A 21,065-nucleotide genomic window follows, 5' to 3' on the forward strand; every position below is an offset into this window, starting at 1 on the left:
TCAGAAAAACTAATGAGATATTTGGATTCTACACCCGAAATTGCCCTATAAAAAGCTGTTTGATACTTTGTTTATGCAATTTTTTATTTAATTTCATGCGGACCAGGTATTGTATACTATTGTATTGTTTACTGTATGTAGGTGACCAATTAATTAATAAAAATAAAAATGTTGACTTTTACATAAACAATATCAACCTAATTATTTTTTTCATCAAAAGCTTTAATTGTAAAGGTAAAACTGTTTATTTACACATTTACATAAAATATTATATACAATTATATATGTTTGGATCAAAAGCTTTAACTATAAGGCGGATCAAATTATATACAGAGCTTTAATTAGAATGGTAATGACATTTTCTCTCGCTTGCTCTCATTTTATAGTGTCTTACTCCCCTATAAGCTTAAACCTTAGGAAATAGACATCAACACTGTTTTGGGGGTTTATTTAATAAATAAGTCATTACAGCATTGGGAGTGAACATGGTGATTGAAATAAAAGGCACTTTTCAAACAATACTGTAAAGGCTCATGTGTGGTGCTTCTGAAGTGAATGATGTTAAAATATTTTTACAAAACAAAACAAGGTACGACTGAGAATGAAGTTCACAAGAGAAGATAATTTTGGCGTGCTTGGCAAAAACAGAGTAAAGGACCTGAGAATAAATAAGTCACTCTTATTGGTAAATGAGATCTATTACAATTGATAGTGTTTAAAAAAAAAACAGCAATCCTTTAACTCAACATTACTGTCATTTAAAAATTTTACAAGTGGTATACAGTCCATTTGTGATTACATATCAATCGCACATATGAAAGTTGATATCAATATTGTGGTGTAATTCCTTCAAAATAAAAAAAAACTTGTGAGTGCAATAAAACTTCATTATTTCTGAACTGCAGTCCAAACTACATTTACAAATATTCATTTGCCTTTGAAAACTTTTTACCAAAACGCTAAACTAAAGAATTAACTTGCTATTGCATTTGTTTTTCAAGATATACACATAATGTGGCATAATATGCTGCTATGGCTGATGATTTACATAAATATCAAAACCTCATCTCAGGTCTTGTCACATTGAAAGACACCATAGACAAACAGTCAGTGCAGAAAGACACAAGAGGGGATAGAGTATGAGCTGGGAGATTAGTGTAATATTGAAGAAGCTGAATATTTCTGAGGCATAAATTATTATTTATGATATCCACCTTCTGCTGGTAAAACAAGTGAAATGATATGCCCGCACCAGACCTTTGGCAGGATAGAAAAACAACTTATTCATAAACTTTCAAGAAATTTGAATTTGAAAAGTATATACACAAACTGTACATCTAAAATACAACAAAAGCATATAAATATGTGTTGATAAAAATACAGACGCATGTGCATTGTAATGACGAAGCAACAATAGGAAACAACACAATCCTCCTCAGAAGCCAAACCGACAGCAAATGCTGAAGATGTCAAATTCTTGTTCATCATTTGCCTTCATATTTGGGATTGACCACAGTCGTAACAGCACTTTTGTAGATGGGATTTTCACCCTGGGAATTTAAGAAAACATATAGTCATAATTAGTATTCATTCTAACAATACAAAACATGTTTTGAAGTTCCTGATCAAACAATCCATTTGGCTAACATTATTTTTCTTGTATTATATTAATTTACAGTGCACTCAAAACACAATCACTACATGCCGTTGAGATATTTGAAGGTAGACACAAGACCTCTTTAAATACACTTACCAGAAAATGGCTTTTTTTGTAATTGTAGCCAGAAATGACACTTGATCCTCAGATCCTGTGTATCACAGCACACTCATGCACTTGCTTTGTCACTATTATATTCCTCCTTGCCTTGTAAGCTCATGTATTATTTAGGGTTTTGCAAACAGAGAGACAAAAGAAGATACTGAGAGACAGTGCACACACAAACAACCCATGCAGGAAAAGAAAGTGGAAACGTGAAAGAATACGAACTTAAAGGACAGCAGCTCTACGTCCATAGTTTGGATTCTGGAACTGACTGATAGGAGTCTTGTATATGGGGTTGTCTTGCTACAGATAGAGAATGAGCACAGAAAGATTTCAAGGGAGGGGAAACAAATGATAAGACTACAAGACAGGGACTGGGAAAAGACAAGAATGAAAACAGAAAAAAATGTGCATAACACAAAAAGGGCTCAGAGTGAAAGTGAATGGGAATACTGTATTGTAAAGACTCAGCACTGAAAAGAGCCCAACTGAAGACTCCACCAATCATACCACAAGGTGGAGGAAGAGACATGTGTCATAAACTTAAGGTTTTATCAACTCCACCACTAGGTGGAGGCTGATTACAGCCCAAAATCGTGCTGGAATCCTATCATATTGATGTTGGCTGATGACTCTACAGCAGGCAGGAAGTAGGGAAAGGAGGAGGCGCAGACACTCCCCGGAAAAACGTTCGGCTGGGCTCCGAGTGCATAGCATTCCCTAAAAAGTCCATGGTGCCTCCAACATTTTCCGTTTTATTTTGAGCGCCGTTCAACGGCAACATATTGGCTCTGTTTCTCCAGATGAGACTTTAGAAAAAGAGCAATATTAACAGTCTGCAAAGCTCATCTGCTGTTCAGAACAACACACGATCTTCACAAATGAATTTACTGTTTAGAGGCCAACATTGCACCACAGACTCTCCACACCTGTTTTTTGTATTAATATGACTCAGGGAACAGTAATATCCATAAAAAGCAACACGTCAATATCTCACAGAGCTTGTTGTACTTCCAAACCCTCACCGTATCCCATTTGGCGTTCATCTTCTCTTTCTCAAATTTGGCAAACTCTCTTCTGTCATGGATGATTGTCAGCAGCTTCCAGATGAGCAGCAGAGCTAAACCAATCAAGACGATGCCAGCAACTACACCCGCCACAATGGGGATAATGTCAGGACCAGCAGGACAGTCTGAAACACAGCAATGCAGGGTTAAAACAAATGTCGAGGACACTTTCAGGCGACAGTATGTAGAGACACTTAAAGCGGAAGTCAACCAAAACATTTTTTTCAAGAATATGTTCTATGCAGGCCCACTAGTTAAGATAAAGCATTCTGATTAAGATTGCGTTTGTGGAATATGAGTTAAGCAGCAAAATCTCTCTGTTTTTTAGCAATCTCAGGCGGCCGTTTTTGTCACTGTCGACTGAAAATGACATCACAGTTGCTCAGGGTTCAGATAACGGCCAACCATGGCTCAACTTCAGAAAACGGCTTACCCAGAGTTTCAACCACATGGACCTCCTTTTCTGTGTTGTTGTTGACAGCGTAGGTGTAGTAGAACCAGCAGTCGTTGGCGTCCCTCTCCTTACAGTGCATCACAGGGTAAGAGGCGTCGTTGGGCTGAGGCAGCTTGTCCCTGTCCTTCACTTTGATCAAATTGAAATAGCTGCAGTCTCGTTCACACGTTTCCTTCATCTCACCTGTGCCAAATGCGCGACACTGGACGCATTCCCTGGAGAAAACATAGGTCACCACAAATAATGAGCATATTGATTTGCAGTTGGTCAAAATTGTCCGGATAGGATTTTAAACGTCTTCAAACTTTCATTCATGATCGTTGGATACCACCTGCAAAATACTTTTAATTTTGAGTTAGGCATTTAGTATGATAGAGAAACATTACACAAGCAAGAAAAATTCAAACTCCTTCCCTTTGTTGATGTGCTTTCAAAAATGTGTATGATGAATTGACGTATTTATTTGTCTTTTCGCAGTCCAGACATTCAGTCACAGGAACTTATTTATATTTCGTTCAATTTTTTTCAAACTTTTGGGTAAAAGAGGGTCTGAAAATGTCTGGCAGTGAATGAGTTAATGGGTTTGTCTTCTCTATGAATACAAAAAATTTACTGGTACTGTTCATGCATACATCACACATTCGAAGATCCAAGCAATTACACTAGGCAAATAAGTAGATGCCTTGTGGGTGGCAAACACATGGGCTTTGTTGTTTTTTATTGTGACTCATCAAAAAACACTGCTCTAGACTACCAAATATAAATAATCCCTCAACTGAAACTGTTAGAATGTTACAAACCACCAAAGGTTATCATTTCAACTAAAAAGACGAAAAGGAAACGACTTAAACTTGCTGTGTCAAGTTTGTGTATTAAAGTACTTCATTTCTGCTAGGTCAAACTTACTTGTGTTCAGTGCACACTCCTGGACAGGTGGGGCACGTTTCGCAAGTGGGACCCTGGAATTTGGGGTCAGTGCACTTGCACGTGCCACAGTCACATGTGCCTCTGCCATTGCAAATCTGTTTGTTGCTGGCCAGACAGGTGCTTGTATCCAGAGAACAATCACAGGCACTCCCGGTCCACATGCTGTCACAGATGCACACTCTGCAATCACAACGTCCGTGCCCTAAAGAAAAAAAAAAACAAGACGGGACGATACTTAATACCGTCTCGGAATGAGAGCCTCAGAGATGCATGATGTTGCTCACCTCCGCACAATTTGTTCCCTGAGCGGTCACAGTTAAAGTTGTCACACTCGCAGTACTGTCCGCTGTAGCGCTCCTCGGGATTGTCTCTCTTCTTGCACTCGCACGTGCCGCACACGCAGTCGCCATTGTTGCTGCAGATGTCCGTGCCGTTGTCTTTGCGGCAGGTGCGGTCCATGTCCTCTGTAGCCACATCATTGCTGCTGCATTCACACTGTTTGCCAACGCGTCCCTCATAACACCTGGGAGGGATGAACGAGTTTGCGCTCCTAATGAGTCTTTGTGCATTCTTCTATATCGACAAGAACTTTTATGATAGACCAAAGCTTATAGTATAATATCCATACTTACTTGCAGGCTCCACATTCGTAGGTCCCATTCCCAAAGTGACACTCAGAGCTGTTGGCGACACCCTCTTTATGACATTCACACTCACAGATAAAGTTGAGGATAATCTCTACCTCCTCTGTAAATCCCAGAGGCTTAATCTTGATTGTCTCAGGCTTCCCTTGCTTTGGACAGCCCTGAGATGTCACACTGATGGTAAATAACACCTGAGAACAACAACAATCAAAATGGAAATGTACTTTTCTAACCGTGCATTAAAAGTCAGTTAAAGTGCAACACATTTCTGGAGGTACTTTTCATTCATCGGATATTCATTTATAATATAGAAAGGAGTACATTTGGCAGGCCTTCAGTAAGCTTTTTTTTCCTCTTGACTTTTGACAGTATTCATCCTTACTTGCTACATTAACTAGCTGTAAATTTGTAGTCATGAAAGGAGCATCACATTTTAAAAAATGGTCAAGAGAAGCATTGAATGTGAAAAATTCAGTATTTGAACCCCTCTTATAGTGTGATGAAAATAAACAGGTGCTACATTTTCCTATTTTCCAAGGTCTATTCCTCACCTCATCTCCAATTGAAATATTGGAGCATTTCCGTCCATTTTCACCCTCAGTAATTACTCCATTCTTACAGCGGGATGTGTAAGCAATGGTCACGCCCTCTGGAAGCTTGCTGTTCTCCAGAATGACCTCAGATGAGAGCGACTGTCAAACAAAGAAGAGATAATAACTTGGATGTAGATTTTTTTTCCCCTGCAATGGAATGTCATCTGGTAGTTTTGTTTGGACAGCAGGCTATACAAATGGTTTAGCTGAGTATTAAACAAGAGAATAACATGGGGATTATTTTCACAATACGGTCTTCAAGATATTTCTTTAGATCAAAGATGATCAAGAACTTTATCTTTCATTTTCTAATGATTGTTTGTGAGTATTTTACGGTATTCAAAAAATAATGACAATATTCCACTTAAGTAAAAAGTCTTTAAAAAGTGTTTGATGTGACCATACATATACTTGTTTACTGTGTTGACATCATACTTACATTATAAGCATCAATAATGAGGTTGATAACGTTGCTTGAATTAGCAGATAGGGTGCCAACTGCAGACTTTGGTATTAGATTTTTCAGCTCCTGAGGACACAATAGAAAGTCACCTTTCTTGTTGTTTTTTGTTCTTCAAATTCTGTTAAACTTATACCATTTCACCCAAAGAAAAAAAACACTAAAGAACTGCACTATAATGTAATATAATTTGGATGGACACGATTGCATTACACAACTTTTATTGCTTAGAAGCCAACCAGAGCTTCTGTTGGGTCAGGCATTGAAAGAACCTTTATCACACGCAGATGGGACAAGGTTATATGGCTGGACAGCAGATGGAAATAATCAAAGATTCAAGGAGATGCTGCCATTAATTTGTAACAGATGTCTTGGCCGAACTGGATTTTTTAAATGCCATTGTTAAATTTATTTATTTAAACTGTAGGAAGCTCCACTGAACATCTTCCAAATTGTAAGACACACGAATAAACAAGACTAGTAAGAAATGCAAACATGCATGATTTGAAATATTCCATATATGCATCTCAAACTCCTATGATGATTGGATCTACTTCCGAATTCCATCTGTAAAAGCAGCTAAATCTAAAAATTTCGTTTACATGATAAAAACAATGCTTACGTATCTGGTATTGAGTGGATATTTTTTTAAAACAGTACTTCAGCATGAGAGAATGCATAATCCGTACGAAATGAAGAACTAACTTGGTAAACAGGCTGAAACTCCTCTGTGACAGCAAATATGGTTTGTATGTTGTTGTCACTCAACTTCTGAACCAAGTGAGCAATCGAGGGATAGTCCTGAAAAAAAGACGAAATCATTACATTTAGAAGACAAAGACATTCGCATGAGGAAAGGGGCCATGTCTTGTTTCCAAAATGAGAAAACGTGGATACACACATAGTAGTGGCTCATGGTGTACGAATTGTTCTCCAAATGACATTTTCCATCATTAGGCAGTACGATGCCACCTAGCTTGCCGTCTCCTGCAAAGTGGAAGCCAGCGTCAGTGGAAAACACCAGAAGGCGAGTCACATTCCTCCAACCAATCTGCTCCTGAGTGATGAGAAAAATGCGTACGTTGTAAAATACTTTTCAGTTTTGATCCTAAAATGTGCATGAGCTTTTGTTGAACACAAACACTCAAATCTTGATGAAGGTCTCATAAAACAATCTGCGTTCAAACATCAGCATATAAACATGTTTATCGGTTTTGCATCCCTTCGAGCAAGTTACAATTGTAGGAAAAAAAAAAACCTGGAAATCTGCGTATGATTAGTGCTGCCCGCGCACATTCACTGAATAGGTATAAGTCTGTTTTGTTTTTACCGCATACCCCACACACAGCCACTTGCATGATGGCATCGAAGCCACCCTCAGGAGAGTCCAGGTTGCCAGAAATATGCTGCTGGCCCACCAGGGTGTTGAACCTTTTGCCATCACTGGTGAGCTTAAGGACGTTCTTGTAGCTGAATGGGCTGGTACAGTTCTGGTCACCGGTGCAGGGGTTCAACAACTTGGCCGGCGTGGTGCTGATGTACGGCATAACTGTCTTCTCCACAAAAGAACCAAAGCCTAAGACAAATTGAAATGATAATTGAATGTGAATCCAAAATGAAGCAAACATCCAAAATACAAACTGTGAACTAAATTCAATACCTATCCTGAAGTCAGATGTGATCTTTGACATTTCTAGCATTAAACTGGTTCCCAGGTTCTTTACATTCTCCAGATCGTCTTTCATGGAGTAAGAAAGGTCCATCAAGTAGTACAGGTCGATGGGATAATCTTCTGCCCGCTTGAATTTCAGATTGAAAGACTGGGGCTCACCTGTACACACACAAGTCGGATGTTACACTCATGTCAATAAAAGCAGAGAACACAATCACAAAAAGCTTTTCGATGGCCATTCCTTCACCTGATCTGAGGGTGAGACTGAGCTTCTGAGGTTGGATCTGGGTGATTTCTTCTGGCTTTAGTTTCTCAGCTCCCTTTCTGCGATTTGTCACCGCTTTGTTCCTGAGGATCCTCTTTTCTCCACGAGGGTTCTCTATCAACCTCTCTCTACAACCTCTGTTCGTTAGCGACTGCAGCTCGTCACATCGGGTAGACACGGCCTCACCTTGTTTTAGGAAGTCCTGAAATCACCAGTCATAATAGCCAGAAATTAAAAAGCAGTCATTTTCTCATTATATTCGACCTAATGTAAGTGTTTGAAAAATAATACGTTAAATGTAATGTCCATATAAAAGATGAAGTCATTAGAAGTGGTATTACTCTAAATTGTCAGATCCAGTGCTTTTACATAAGGACATGAAAAACGGAAGCAATGATTTGGCAGCATGCTTTACATCCGTTATGATCCAAAATGCCTCTCATTGCTTTTAAGAGCATCGATTCATACCGGGTCTGTACACCAGCCGCATTTTGCTCCAGCCTGGATGCACTCTCCACAGTATCTGGCATTTGCACTGATGCACTCATTCCCTTCTGTGTGAAAAACAAAGAGAAAAGAAGAGGACGCGGCGTCAGATAGTGCGGACTAGCCCCTGCAAAGTAAGCAGCCCCGTAAGCCCCCGTGTTTACACATCAGTTCATCTGGAACGCTGTGGCTCTAGCGTAATTGGAGACAGGGTTGGAATATCCAGCCACCATTATTCTCTCCATGATGCTGAGGTGGACCTTCAGCGCTAGTCAATGACATCATCAGGATATAGCAACTACCTCTTTTTCTCGAAACGATGTAGTCATCACTATGAATAACACATTTGCATTGCAGGCTTACATCAGTGGTACTGAATATTAAACACACACGCGGCAGTAAAATATTTTTGTGTTACAGACATCAAATATACCTTTCTGAGCATTGCAGAGTACTCCTAATAATGTAGATATCAAAAGTAGCTTCAGGTCCATCTGAAAGAACATGGGAACATGATATTGCATTACTGGATATTCTCTTCCATCCACAAATAAAGCATAATAACATAGGCCATTCAACAATATAAAATTTTCTTGACTAATAATAGGCACGGTTGCCTTCACACTTGAACTGAACTCATCGTTTTCTGTAAAACCAAAAAATAAATAAATGGCACTGAAGAACTAAAGGCTTGACAGATTGAATCTGTAAATGGGTGAGTGTCAACTGGGCGATAATAAATTATCTTGAGTGTGTGTGTGTGCAGGGGGGTTGCTTGGCTATTTTCAGTCCGTCGCAGGGCAACAGGCAGCTAATTCAATTCAGACACACAAACATGTATAGGGAATATGCGTATCCACTCACAAACACACGGAGCGTGGACTACAGTCTGCCTTTTCCCACAATTCCTTTTGACTGTAAATAGCATGCGCTCCCTCGAGTCCTTCCCGAGCAATGCATATTGATCTCTCAGCTGTGTGCAGGTCCTTTGGTCAGCCAAATCGATTCATCCTGTCTTGCTCTTAATACAACCCTCATGACTTAATAACGATAAGGGGACTGTGCTAAACAGCTGGAAAGGGAACTTCTACAGTCACGCTCCTGCTAAAAGTTTGCCTTTTCATCTGAGAATAGGATGAGAATTTGGCAAATGTAGTTTCTAAATATTGATTGTAAACCTGCACTACAAGAAGCACTCCAAACAAAATTATGCTTACAAATCTAACAAAGATGTAGATACAGAAGGGGCGCAAAACTAAGGATATACAATTTGAAAATTGACCACATTTTCAGGGAATAAACTTTCACAAAGCAGAAGATTTGAAATGCAGCGTAGTTTAGTAACAACAACATTCACACCCCAGACATGAGGCGAGAGCTAATAATGGGTGTACCATTTGTTTTAGTTTTATTATTAACGGTGTTTAGTACTGTGTGTTACTAGAACAATGGCACACTCTTTCTCCTGTAACTGTTTCTCTGCATCGGAAATTCCACCATACTTCCTAAGATTCCGCATTCTCTACACCCACTGTGCAGTAATTTCAATTTAAAAGTAAAAAAGAAAAATCTAATTCACACATGGAATGTAAAACCAATAGCCAGGCGTAAATCACAAACTCCTGAGTGTCATTGCGAAGAGAATTTCCACGAGAGTTTACAAAATGCAATAATCCGGGCAGGAGTCTGTAATTAGAGTTTGATGTGACAAGTTATTACAAGTGTTTTAGACCAGTGGTAGTCACTGGCTATTCATAGATGCTCCATAAAAGACTGCATTCCCGTGCACTGTGGTAAACGATCACTGACGTTCAAGGTGGGGTGTTAAGTGATGCATTCCCTCAGTGCCTGAAGTATGTGTGTGACCAGTGTCCGATGATAAAGACACATACGCGTCAATGGTTTGTCTGCAACCACCTAGATTTGCCTCCAGTACTGTTCACTGGTGGATGCATGCACGTGTGTGAGATAAGTAGCGCGTTTAGCCTAACTGTGGCAGTCACGTACCACCATCGTATTGAGGGCAAGAGACTTTGGTAAAACTTCAAGACAAATAGGACATCACAACATAGTATAACCCCTCTTTGCTATATTTTGGTATTATTTTAAAATGTGTATGAACTAATAAACTAATGGAAAGCGTAGCTTGTTTAAAGGCTTTTGTCAAGACCACTCTAGTTACACAATACTCTGTGCTGATACTTTGTCTGGATGTAACATTTTGGGGAGCATAAAAGGAAGTGAAATAACACTTTCTAAAATTCAGGATGGGGGGGGGTCACCTTCAGCTTCATATACAGACACCAATGATGTGTCAGAAGCCTGTGAAGCTTTGCAGCTGCAGCAGAGAGGAATGTTCTAACGAAAACTGGAGTAAATTTGTAGAGCCAAAAAAAGGCTTACGGGAGGGGGGACGTCAGCTTGATTTACTGAGTTTGGAAGGGTTTTTTTTTTCATTAAAATAATTTAATGCATATGTAAGTGCAGTAAGTGTGATACACGCATCCTGAAAGTCAGGCCAAATGTGAGCAATTTCGCTTTTCCAACCAAAGTTGGGTTACGTTTACACTATCTTCGCCTAAAACCTAGGGCCGAATTCACAAAGAATAAAATGTGGCCGCCTTCAATTGCACTCCATTTACACCATCATTTTGTAATGTTGATTAGTGTTGGGGAATTAGACGTTGTTTATCAATGACGCTCATTTGGATAAAGGTGAGCAATTTCTCCGCCAAAAAATATATGCATATTAACTCATTAAAATGCACACAAATACAACCGAGACACATTCGGTTTGACAGCGTAGTTAGTGAAACATTTGATATATTACTGCGTGTTTGTAAAATGTGATCAATGAAAGTTATTGTGATGTTGAATGCAGAGTTGTAATGAATGCCTTCTAAAAATGCTGCTTTGGATTCATGCTTACACCAGTGATTGAAAGCAAAGTATATCCTTGGATTGTTGTACTTTTAGGGAGAGTCAAACTAAACCCTTTTAGCTACCATCTCTGACCGCAAGTCAAAGACTCACAAATTCACAGACCACAAAACCCCATTTCTTCCACAGAAACAACAGATTCACATAGCTAGAAATGAAAGTGAGGCAAATTGGGTCGCTGTGTTCATCATCGGCTCTAACAGTTGCAGTTATTGTTACGACTTGGTTAACTGTGCAACTACGCATAGCAATATATTATATGACATTATATTTGCCAAGGTAATGATGCAATTATTCTAATTCAGCCAAGGGAAGAAAAAAAACATGGATTAACTTTTTACAGTCTACTGTACTAAAACAGCCCTGAACATGTACTTTTAAATTGAGGAGGGGTGTTAAGGAAGAAGAAAGGGCAAAGTCAGCAGAGGCAAGCAAAGTCTGTGGGATCCTTTCCTTTGGAATTGAGTCAGCCTCTTTGCCTCAGAGTTGGGGAATATGCGCCGCCCTTTCCTGTTTTTCCTTCTTTTCCATTCCTCCTTAGCATGTCTGGGGAAGAACACATCTTCCAAGTGCAGGAAAGCCCTGGCTTTTTTTTTTCCTTTAAAAGAGCATTGTGAGTTTGCGCTGCCAACACAATTTTACTGTTGAGCTACTTCACTGGCACCACGGCACTGGTGGTCATTATTCATGGCAACACTACAAAATGTTTATTTAGTTGATTATAATCACGCCATTTGTTGGAAGTAGACTTTGATGTTATAAACTGTTTGAAAATGTGCAATACTTTACCAGAATGTGTCTTAAAAATAGATGGTTCCGCTACTTTGCATAAAAATAAAATCTTGTACACCAGGACAGACCAGCAAAAACAATAACATACTTTGAGGGTTTCCATCATGCTTTCGGTCTCTCCAGACTTGTCTGGCATATCTTGGGCATTCCACACTCCCCCCACCCCCGCTTCCTCTTTCCTTCCTCTCCCACTTTACCAGCATCGCAATCCACAGCTCATTTGTCCGATGTGAGCCAAACCAAGCCAGTGACCCCCGGGACTTCAAACAGTGATGAGAATGACAATTGTGGCACTCTCAGACGTTCCGTGGCTTCCGACAGAGCTGAAGGAGAATATGAAACAGACTCTTTTGGTGTCTCTGTCCATCCCCCATCCCCTTGTCACCATCAGGAGGATCCTCTCATGGAGGACAAAAGCAATGACTCAGGCTGTCCTTTGTGGCCATGAAAGAGGATCTAATTCTTAATGTGTCCCCACTCACTGGCCCCCTCTCCCATAAAAGAGGCCCTGTGTGATAAATAATACTAATGAGGCAGATGTTGGTGCCATTATCTTAAGGTGCTTCTTTTCTTTCAGCACATTCAAATGAGCAATTGTGTCACAGAAAACAAAAAAATAGTTAACAGCTATGATGCCGATTTCATGTGCAATGTTGTTTTTTTATTCAATATTCTTGTGATGGAAAAAACGGGGGAAATAACTGGAGCTAGAGTAGAAACTGTGAGTGCAGAGGAAGGAATGTAAAACCCCGAAGGTTTCCAATCACTCTTATTTCCTCAACATGTCATTCTGTTTTATGCAAATCTTCAAATTAAATAAACACAGATGCTTTTAGTAATAATGATATCAGTGTCATATTTTGAGTTTGTTATTTGACTTTAGTTTCATGTTTTTCCTTGTGTCCTTTGTCTGTCTCTCATTAAGTTATTGAGTCCACCTGTGCTTGTCATCCTGGTCCCCGGTGTTAGCCAATCAGCTCCCTCCTACCCTCTGTGTCTTGTCCAGGTGTTCCTCATTGTATCGTCAACTTGTCTGTATTTAGTTCCCCGCTTTCTTTCAGTCCCTGTTTGTTTGTTGTGATTTGTCAATCGTCTGTCAAGTCCGAGTTCTTTTCCCGAGCGTTTGTTTAGTTTCTTCCATCCTTGTTGCTTTTGGACTTCTGCATATTGTTTGCCTTTTTGTTTTCCCTTAATTAAATACTTAAAATTCCAAAGTAATGCTTGGTTTTGCTTTATTTGGGAGTGCAACAAATAAACATAGGAACAACAATGAAGACATTTTTTTTTTTAATTACAGAACTGCCCAGATATAGCTCAGCTAATCCTCACAACAAACCATTTTATATTGAAATAAAGGTTGTATTGATATCCTAAATGCCAGCTTTGTGAGTCGCTTAAAGAGCTTGTTGCTGGTCTTGAGACTTCTGCTCTGCATTTTACACAAAACACTCACCCACATATGTTGGCCTGGAGCCAACCAGCATTCCGCTTGTGTGTGACAAAGGCTAAAGATACACTCCTTGCAGGGATACTCACTTGAAAGAACTTATTTTCCCTGGTCAGGCAATCAATAACGTGTAAGTTGTCTAGGTTTCTTTTCAACAGTTAATACTCTTTGATATGGAATACAGCTTACACTCAAAAGCTGTTTGTTCACTAGTCCGGCAGAAACAATTGAGACTTATGTACAGCTTTGGGAGTAGGGCCACATCCATATCACTATTCATGGCTCCATCCCAAGGGTGAAAATAGCTGTACAGTGCGGGAAAGATATTTCTGACTCATCCTCCCCACCTGGCATCTGCAATCACTCCAAAAGGTAAACCACCACAAAAAGACTTCAACTGCTCCCAGCTTTAGCCTAACAGACACACATGAACATATTTTAAAGTGGTTCCAAAATCGCATGCCCATTTGTGGTGAAATCTATTTTAATTTCGGAGTCAAGGGCACATAAACCCAAATTAATTCAAGAGCAAGACTGTGGCAATTTGAGAAAAACCTAAGAACAACACCAGGCTGATATGAACAAAAATGATAGTGGGAATATAAGAATGTGAGTAAAATGGAAATATCCTGAGAGTGGCAAATCAGCTTAAAGAGGACGTAAACCCAAAAATTATTTTCTTTTCAAGAATATGTTCTATGCAGGCCCTCAAAACCAAACATGGCATTCTCATTAATATTGCGTGGGTGATTTTAATCGGAAAATATTACAAAGAATTATTTTGTGCTGACTCCCTCTTTACGCTCTTTTAGCAAGTATTTATCTGGGTACTGTATCAAAAAGGACTTAATGTCAATGGGAAAATTAGGGGTGTAACAATAACTGATTTGAATCGGAAAATCCATTCAGATTTAAAAGATGCCAGTGCATCGAATCCAATGAAATCGTGGCACTTTAAAATGTATCGATAACATCAAGGATACGTAGTGAGTGGATCTCCTTTTATTGGAGTGATACATCCTTGAAGGAAATGCCACATTTACAGTCCTGACAAGTTCATTCATACAGTACGTACTGTATGTAAAATGACAACAAGAAACTCATTGTGTCATACTTGCCACGTGTGATCGAGTCCACGTAGCTTTACTGAATCATGACTCATGAATGACATTTCTTGTTCGATATTTTACAGCAAAGTCAATTTCAGCGGCTAAAAACTCCATATCAAAGTGGAGGCAATATGGCTGCTGTGCAGATGTTTCGGTTCACTTCTGTCCTCATCTGCCTCTAATGTGGTGCTTTGGCAAACTTTCACTCAAAGCTGTCATCATGACAGTCTGAACATGGAAGACTTACAACACAGCTCTGCGATCAGGAAGAAACGGCAGATCAGAGACGGGTTCCTGCGCGTGTTCCTGCCACCTGGCAAGTGAATGCCCTGAGCTGCTGCAGTCAAAGACCAATTGTGAGCCAAGAGCTTAGCAAGAAGGATCTACACACACTCAAGTCACTCAAGTGTCTTTGTGAAGCTGGCCCTTCCTCTGCTGAAACACAGGAAACTTAACTGGATCACACAGGAAGCCTATATTATGTTGCTGGAGAAGCAGCCGCATCTGACTCCCACCCTTCCCCCACAACGGCAGCATTAAGCAACATGGTTTGCATTCAACAAATAGTTAAAGAAGAAGTCAACTCAAACATATTTTTTCCAAGAATATGTTCTATGCAAGCCCACTAATTGAAACAAGGCGTTCTGATAAATATTGTGTTTGTAGAATAAGAGTTAATCCACCCGTTTTTAGCCATCTCTGGTGACGGCCATTTTGTCACTTCTGTCGACTGAAAATGACATCACAACTACCCAGGGCTCAGGTAACGACTAATCACGGCTCAGCTTTAGAGAACAGGCAAGCTGTGATTGGTCGTTACCTGAGACCTGGGTGGTTGTGATGTCATTTTCAGTCGACAGAAATGACAACACGGCCGCCCCCTGAGATGTCTAAAAACGGGTGGATTTTGCTGCTTAACTCATATTCCACAAACGCATTACTAATCATAATGCCGTGTTTCAACTAGTGGGCCTGCTGGGAACATATTCTTGAAAAAAAATATGTTTGGTTTGATTTCCGCTTTAAGAATGAAGGAGGAGTCCCGGTTGTCATTTTAGAGTTTTAAATGAAGTTAAAACATACGCTTACATAGCTGCGTATTCATTTTCTGGGATCGTGGACAAGAAACTGCACCTCCTTCCTGAGAGACCATTTTGATAAAAAATGACGGCATGTCTGGAGTCTCAGACAAAAACAGCTGTGAAGTATTAATCAAGAAATCTTGTCTCGATTTAGACCTTTTCACCACAGCTACTGGTCCCAACAGCCTCGGCGCTGCTTCTGCTGGGAGACAAACCACTCTAAATAGTTGTAAAGTATACATGCATGCATTTTTAAATGGAGTCTAACACGTGCTCGAGCAAAAGCAGCCGAACACAAGTCAGCTGACAGTAGCCAAGACGCCATAAAAAGCTACAGTGCTGCAGAAAGTGTACGCCTGCTCTGTTTGCGTCAACACAAACAACGTCAAAGTTAGTAGTCCAAAGAGGCGCAGCTGTGTCCACCTCTGCTTGAATGTGTAGAATCGGCCATAGTAATGACAAACAGATGTCTTTCATTAGGCCCCAGGTTTGACACTTGAACTAGAAGGCCTCTCTTTCCGCTACCACGGGAGACTGAGAACCATTACTGTATGTTATTCCGCTTGGGATCAGCAGATACCTGTCTTGTATTGGATATATTTTACATTACACATCAGAAATGTATTCTAAGCAACAGACTACAGGCTTGTAATTACACAACAAGCCCTCATGGAGGAAGTGCAGATGAATGGCGTTGCCGTACCAGTTGGGATGCTGTCACGGTCAATATTGTGTACTCGTTTATCGTTCTGAAGTCCTTTTTGGTGTTATTTTTGCTTTTCTTTTGTCTACAATATGCGCTAGTGTATACCGTGACTCAATAGGCATTGCTGAGAGTTGAGTGTCATAAAGACCCATTCACAAAGACGGACAACACTGTTTGCATTGTTTATTATGTCAGAAAGCCAGCCTATGAACTTTTAACAATGTCTGTCTTTTCCCTCAAAACGTCATGTTTCTATGTCATAATTTACAACGGGATTCAACTTCGATTGTTGCAGAAGGCATCAATGCATGCTCAGAGGTATTATTTCGCGATTTGTAAAATCCTCCTTTTAAAAAATATATATAACATAGGCCTGGATTATAATGCATTTGTTGTGTGAAGTGTTGGCATGAGTTATGTCTGACTCTTGATTAAGGTAACACTCCAAGGCAGAGTTTCTGTTTATTCAAAAAATGTGGGGTGCCTGGGAGCCAAATAAACATTCCTGTTCCCTCTCACATACAAAGCTTTGACAATAAACACATTCTGCTACTTTTTGTTTTCCGCCCACATAACAAGTTTAGCTTCGTTTTCGCAGGCAACCCTAGCAAGCAGGTCAGCTTTCACTGCTCCTTGGAGGGTCTTGGAAGGGCTGTTTTTAGAAGCAGGCGCCACCACCCAAAGACATCCAAACTAAATGCGGAGGGGAAAAAAGACGGCGAAGCCTAAAGTGTTGGTTAAATACAACTCCGGAGGAGGCGCATGAAACCAATACCAAAGACGCACCCCACAATCTAACTGCAAATGTACTTTAAGATGAATAGACTGGACGCGTTAGACAGTAAAAGCTTGAGTCAAGTCTTTCTTTAGGCTTTGCATCGGGGTAAAGAATTTTGTGCTTGTTGGCCAGGCATGTGATTCACTCCCTAATGCATAACTGTCCGTTCTACTGGGATTATCAGTAGGAGACCTGGCTGCTTTCCCTCATTGATGGTGTGTGACATAAATGGCTGTCACATTGAGCTAAACTTGAATCACCACACTGAATCCGGGATCACGAGTCCATCGTCCCCTTTACCCTGAATCCTTTGCGTCTTCTGGCTGGCTGCTGCTAAGTATATCTTATTTATCAACCACATAGATTCGAGTGAAACTGATCACTTTAGTAGATGACTCAGAGCAACCCGAGTTGACCTACATAAACGTCACAGAGGGCTATCGCAGACGTTCATCACTTATGTCACAGAGAAACGAGACAAACGGCCACGGAGTGCACATTCATCGCTCCCGTCTCATTGGGACAAGCTCACGCATAAAATGTGTGCCACACATGAGAACTGTCACATGTCCACAATGAAAGCTAGGGTGTGACTCTGTGTGTGGAGGCCTCGTAAATAAGGCTGCAGCCTGGAACCTGTCATGGCAGCTGTTTCCTGGGAACGGGAGGTCGCATCCCTTTAGCTGACGGCATTACCTTCTTCTTTACCCTTAGACAAGAGACAAACCCCTTTGTCCTATCCCCCTCCTCAATTAACCTTCCTTACTGTCACCCCCTCCCCACCCCATTTCTCAGTCTTACATCCGCAACGCTCCCTCTGCCCTTCCTCTCATCCCGCCTCCATTTCCTTGATTAAACTGGCTGCGCAGTCAGCGACTGTTTATAGGGCCTCCTATCCTTCCACACACAATATATAGAAAAAAATCAATATCGTGATATTGGATCATGCAGCTTTCATCTGAATTTGATCAGTCAGATGCAAACTTAACTATGTATCGCCACCCAATAGTTGAATAATATCGAGGGTAATTACAATTAATTAGCTAAGAATACATTGATCTTGCTTATTTTGCTGCATGAAAAAACTGTAATTCTTTCATTTGATAATAAAAATCGTATGTCTTTAGGAACATGTTAAATACCACAATAATATCGATATCGTTATATTCATCAACCATATCGCATGTTTTTCCAGTATCGTGCAGCCTCAAGTATGTACACAATCAGAAGCAAGAAGATACAGAACACCACAGATTCACCTCATTCAAACTGATATGATATATTTCAACCACTTTTGTCTACGCCAGCAGCATCCCCCGCTGTTAAGTGACACCTGAATAATTTAAACTGCACGTGAGAAGAGAGAATTATGCGCTTTTATACAGCAACTGTTGCATCTCTTTCTCCAATGATGGATGGCTATAGGTGAGATCATTGTAGGCTGCAAATGGTTCACTTCAACACTATATTAGATAACATCATTAGGATTATTTCAAAAACGTCGAAAAGGCGTTCAAATTATAGTGTGGGGAATCCAGATCCCCACATTGCAGTAACATAAGTGAAATAGACAATAAAAAAACAAGAAAAGTAGAAAAACAACTAGTTTTCTCGCAACCTGGGATTACTGATAAAATGGTTCGATTGTTTACCTTTGCGTTGAAGTGGTATTTCCGTGGTAGCACACAGAAAATAGCTGTCCGCTCCAAAGATGATCGGCCACAGCAGAGGCGGTGTTATTCACCGCTCCGCTGGCACCGGACCACTTTGTCCACCAAAACAACAAAAATTAAAAAAAATAAACGTCACACAGGATTTACACTACTGCTCATTCATTCCAGATAAAAGGGAGAGATTATTTTCAATTTAAAGGAAACATATAATGGAAAGAAATAATATCCCAGGAGTAACTGTTTGCAGTAAAGCAACAAGCGGCAAAGCTGACACGAAGCGCTCCTCTTCTCCTGCCCAAACCACACTGCTCTTGGAATGACATGATACCAAAACTATTAAGGCTTTCTATTTCCTGTTGGAGTATCAAAATAAAGTTACACAAACATCTTCTTATTTTTTGTGTCATTCTTTTGTTACTTCACCAGAAAGACTGACTAATGAAATATATTAGTAAAATACTGACACACACAACAATTTGGTTCGTTTCAGCGTCAATCTTTGGCTATTTTGCATGCAGTTTTTACATTCGTGATCACATCCAGTCTGTGCGCTCTTACGTCACGACTGAGGGAATTATGCACAGAAAGTATTTGAAACCGCTCATTGACGCCAAACGCGCCTGGGATTAAAGAATGTGTCATAGCTGACAAGAAAATACAGTAATGCAATGTTCAATGAATCATAAAGCAGCTAACTACTCATATTGTATGCGTCAGTAATATTTCCCTTGAAACCACAGAGTACAGTGGAAGCTGGACGATTATTAACTTAAATGTGAGGTTGCATCCTTTCATATGGTACGGGGAAAAAAAAGATTCATGAAGTAGCCAAAGTCTTCATCAGCATGAAATAATGTAATGAAGTAAGACATTTAATGATGTAATAGTACAGTCTTATTTCGATTAGCAATAAAATATGAAATGAACAGAAAAAGGAAAGAAAATGCAATGATAATTTTACACTGGAAATGTTTTACAAGTGAGGACAAAGACCATGCGATTCATGAACCTTATGGATATCACAGATGCAAAATGCTCAATCAGGTTTCAATATTCAGGTCTGGTATCATTTTCAGTTAAAAATAATACTTTGAAATGTGTTTATATTTTGAAATTAAGTTGAAAATGTTTATTGTTTGTACAAAGGACACCCACTGGAAAATGACAGAAAAAAAACAACAACTATCAACTCCGGAAGGGCCTTGAATCCTGTTTAGTCTCCAAGGAGTGTTTAACCAAAGAATGCAGCTTAACCCCCATGAGACAAGCAGAAAACAGAATCTCCATTAAAAGGCTGGAAACTCGATATTTATTGTATTATTGCTGCCCTTTACCTCCAGGATTTGATTTGTCCCAAGAAAACCAGCTTTTTGGTAGCACTTTCCTTTTCACTAGAATCCTTTGTTACAATGGAGAGGTTTCACAGGCAAAAACAGATTCTATAGAAACCAAAATAGCACAAATATGTCAGATACCATACCAAATAAGGAATGACAACCCAAAAGTTGTATTATCGTAAATCACACAATGCATTTAGCCTGAGTGCCCATAAGAGGATATGTGTTTAGATTCGGCACCAGGATGTGATGAAGCGATGCATCATGTGTAACAGGAAGCCTGTCTGCAGACATTTGACGAATATTATCAGAGCAGTGACCAACAGACAAAAAAAAAACACAAAAAAAACCACGGAATACCCTGAAAGCACTGCTTTTGGCAATCCAATCCAAGTGATGTAAGAATTTAAACGATTTTGGTTATTATCAAGAAAATTATGGAAAATGAGTCAGTCATCATATTTGGAGAAAAAAAGTGTACCTTTGGTTATACCAGACATTTAAAACAACAAAATATTCAAGAAAACAAGTGCGGTCTGTTGGTCTGATATATATATTTTTCCATGACTGTATGTGTACTGTGTCTGTGATCCCCTTGTGGGCAACTGTAGGATAAAAAAATGGAAGTCTTTGCAATTGAGCGTGTACCCTCATCTCACTAAATATCAGATCAGCCCTCACATCCTAATCCGACGCGTTTACAAAAAATAAATACAGGCCATTGAGACGAATTAATGAGCATCCAGTGTTGTTGAGTGACTGATGAATATTTTAAACTCTAGCGCCTCCCTGTGGTTAGCTTTTGTCGCTGCAGTCAAACGAGACAGAATACTCTGAAAACAACAGAACTCACATGCTCAACAGTAGAAGG

General features: G+C 39.8%; 1 protein-coding gene across 2 annotated transcripts; it reads right to left on the reverse strand.

Moving 5' to 3' along the window:
* Nucleotides 1-431: 431 nt before the first annotated feature.
* Nucleotides 432-19,178, reverse strand: itgb1a (integrin, beta 1a). 2 transcript variants are annotated; one of them, XM_086021086.1, is made up of 17 exons: nucleotides 18,837-19,178; nucleotides 8,764-8,824; nucleotides 8,313-8,398; nucleotides 7,827-8,046; nucleotides 7,568-7,738; nucleotides 7,245-7,483; nucleotides 6,809-6,964; nucleotides 6,613-6,708; nucleotides 5,887-5,976; nucleotides 5,406-5,546; nucleotides 4,843-5,045; nucleotides 4,495-4,733; nucleotides 4,190-4,412; nucleotides 3,263-3,498; nucleotides 2,788-2,954; nucleotides 1,754-2,065; nucleotides 432-1,550 (listed from the first exon to the last, which is right to left on the reverse strand). In XM_086021086.1, the coding sequence occupies exons 2-16, from the start codon at nucleotides 8,822-8,824 to the stop codon at nucleotides 1,988-1,990; spliced, it is 2,406 nt and encodes an 801-aa protein (XP_085877212.1). In that variant the 5' UTR covers nucleotides 18,837-19,178; the 3' UTR covers nucleotides 432-1,550; nucleotides 1,754-1,987. The 2 variants fall into 2 exon arrangements, with proteins under 2 accessions (XP_085877212.1, XP_085877211.1); XM_086021085.1 differs by lacking the exon at nucleotides 1,754-2,065 and having other exon boundaries at nucleotides 18,837-19,177.
* Between the last annotated feature and the right edge of the window lie 1,887 nt (nucleotides 19,179-21,065).

This window comes from Filicampus tigris, chromosome 21, assembly GCF_054856515.1.
Source record: "Filicampus tigris isolate MCC_2025a chromosome 21, RoL_Ftig_1.0, whole genome shotgun sequence".
NCBI lineage: Eukaryota > Metazoa > Chordata > Actinopteri > Syngnathiformes > Syngnathidae > Filicampus > Filicampus tigris.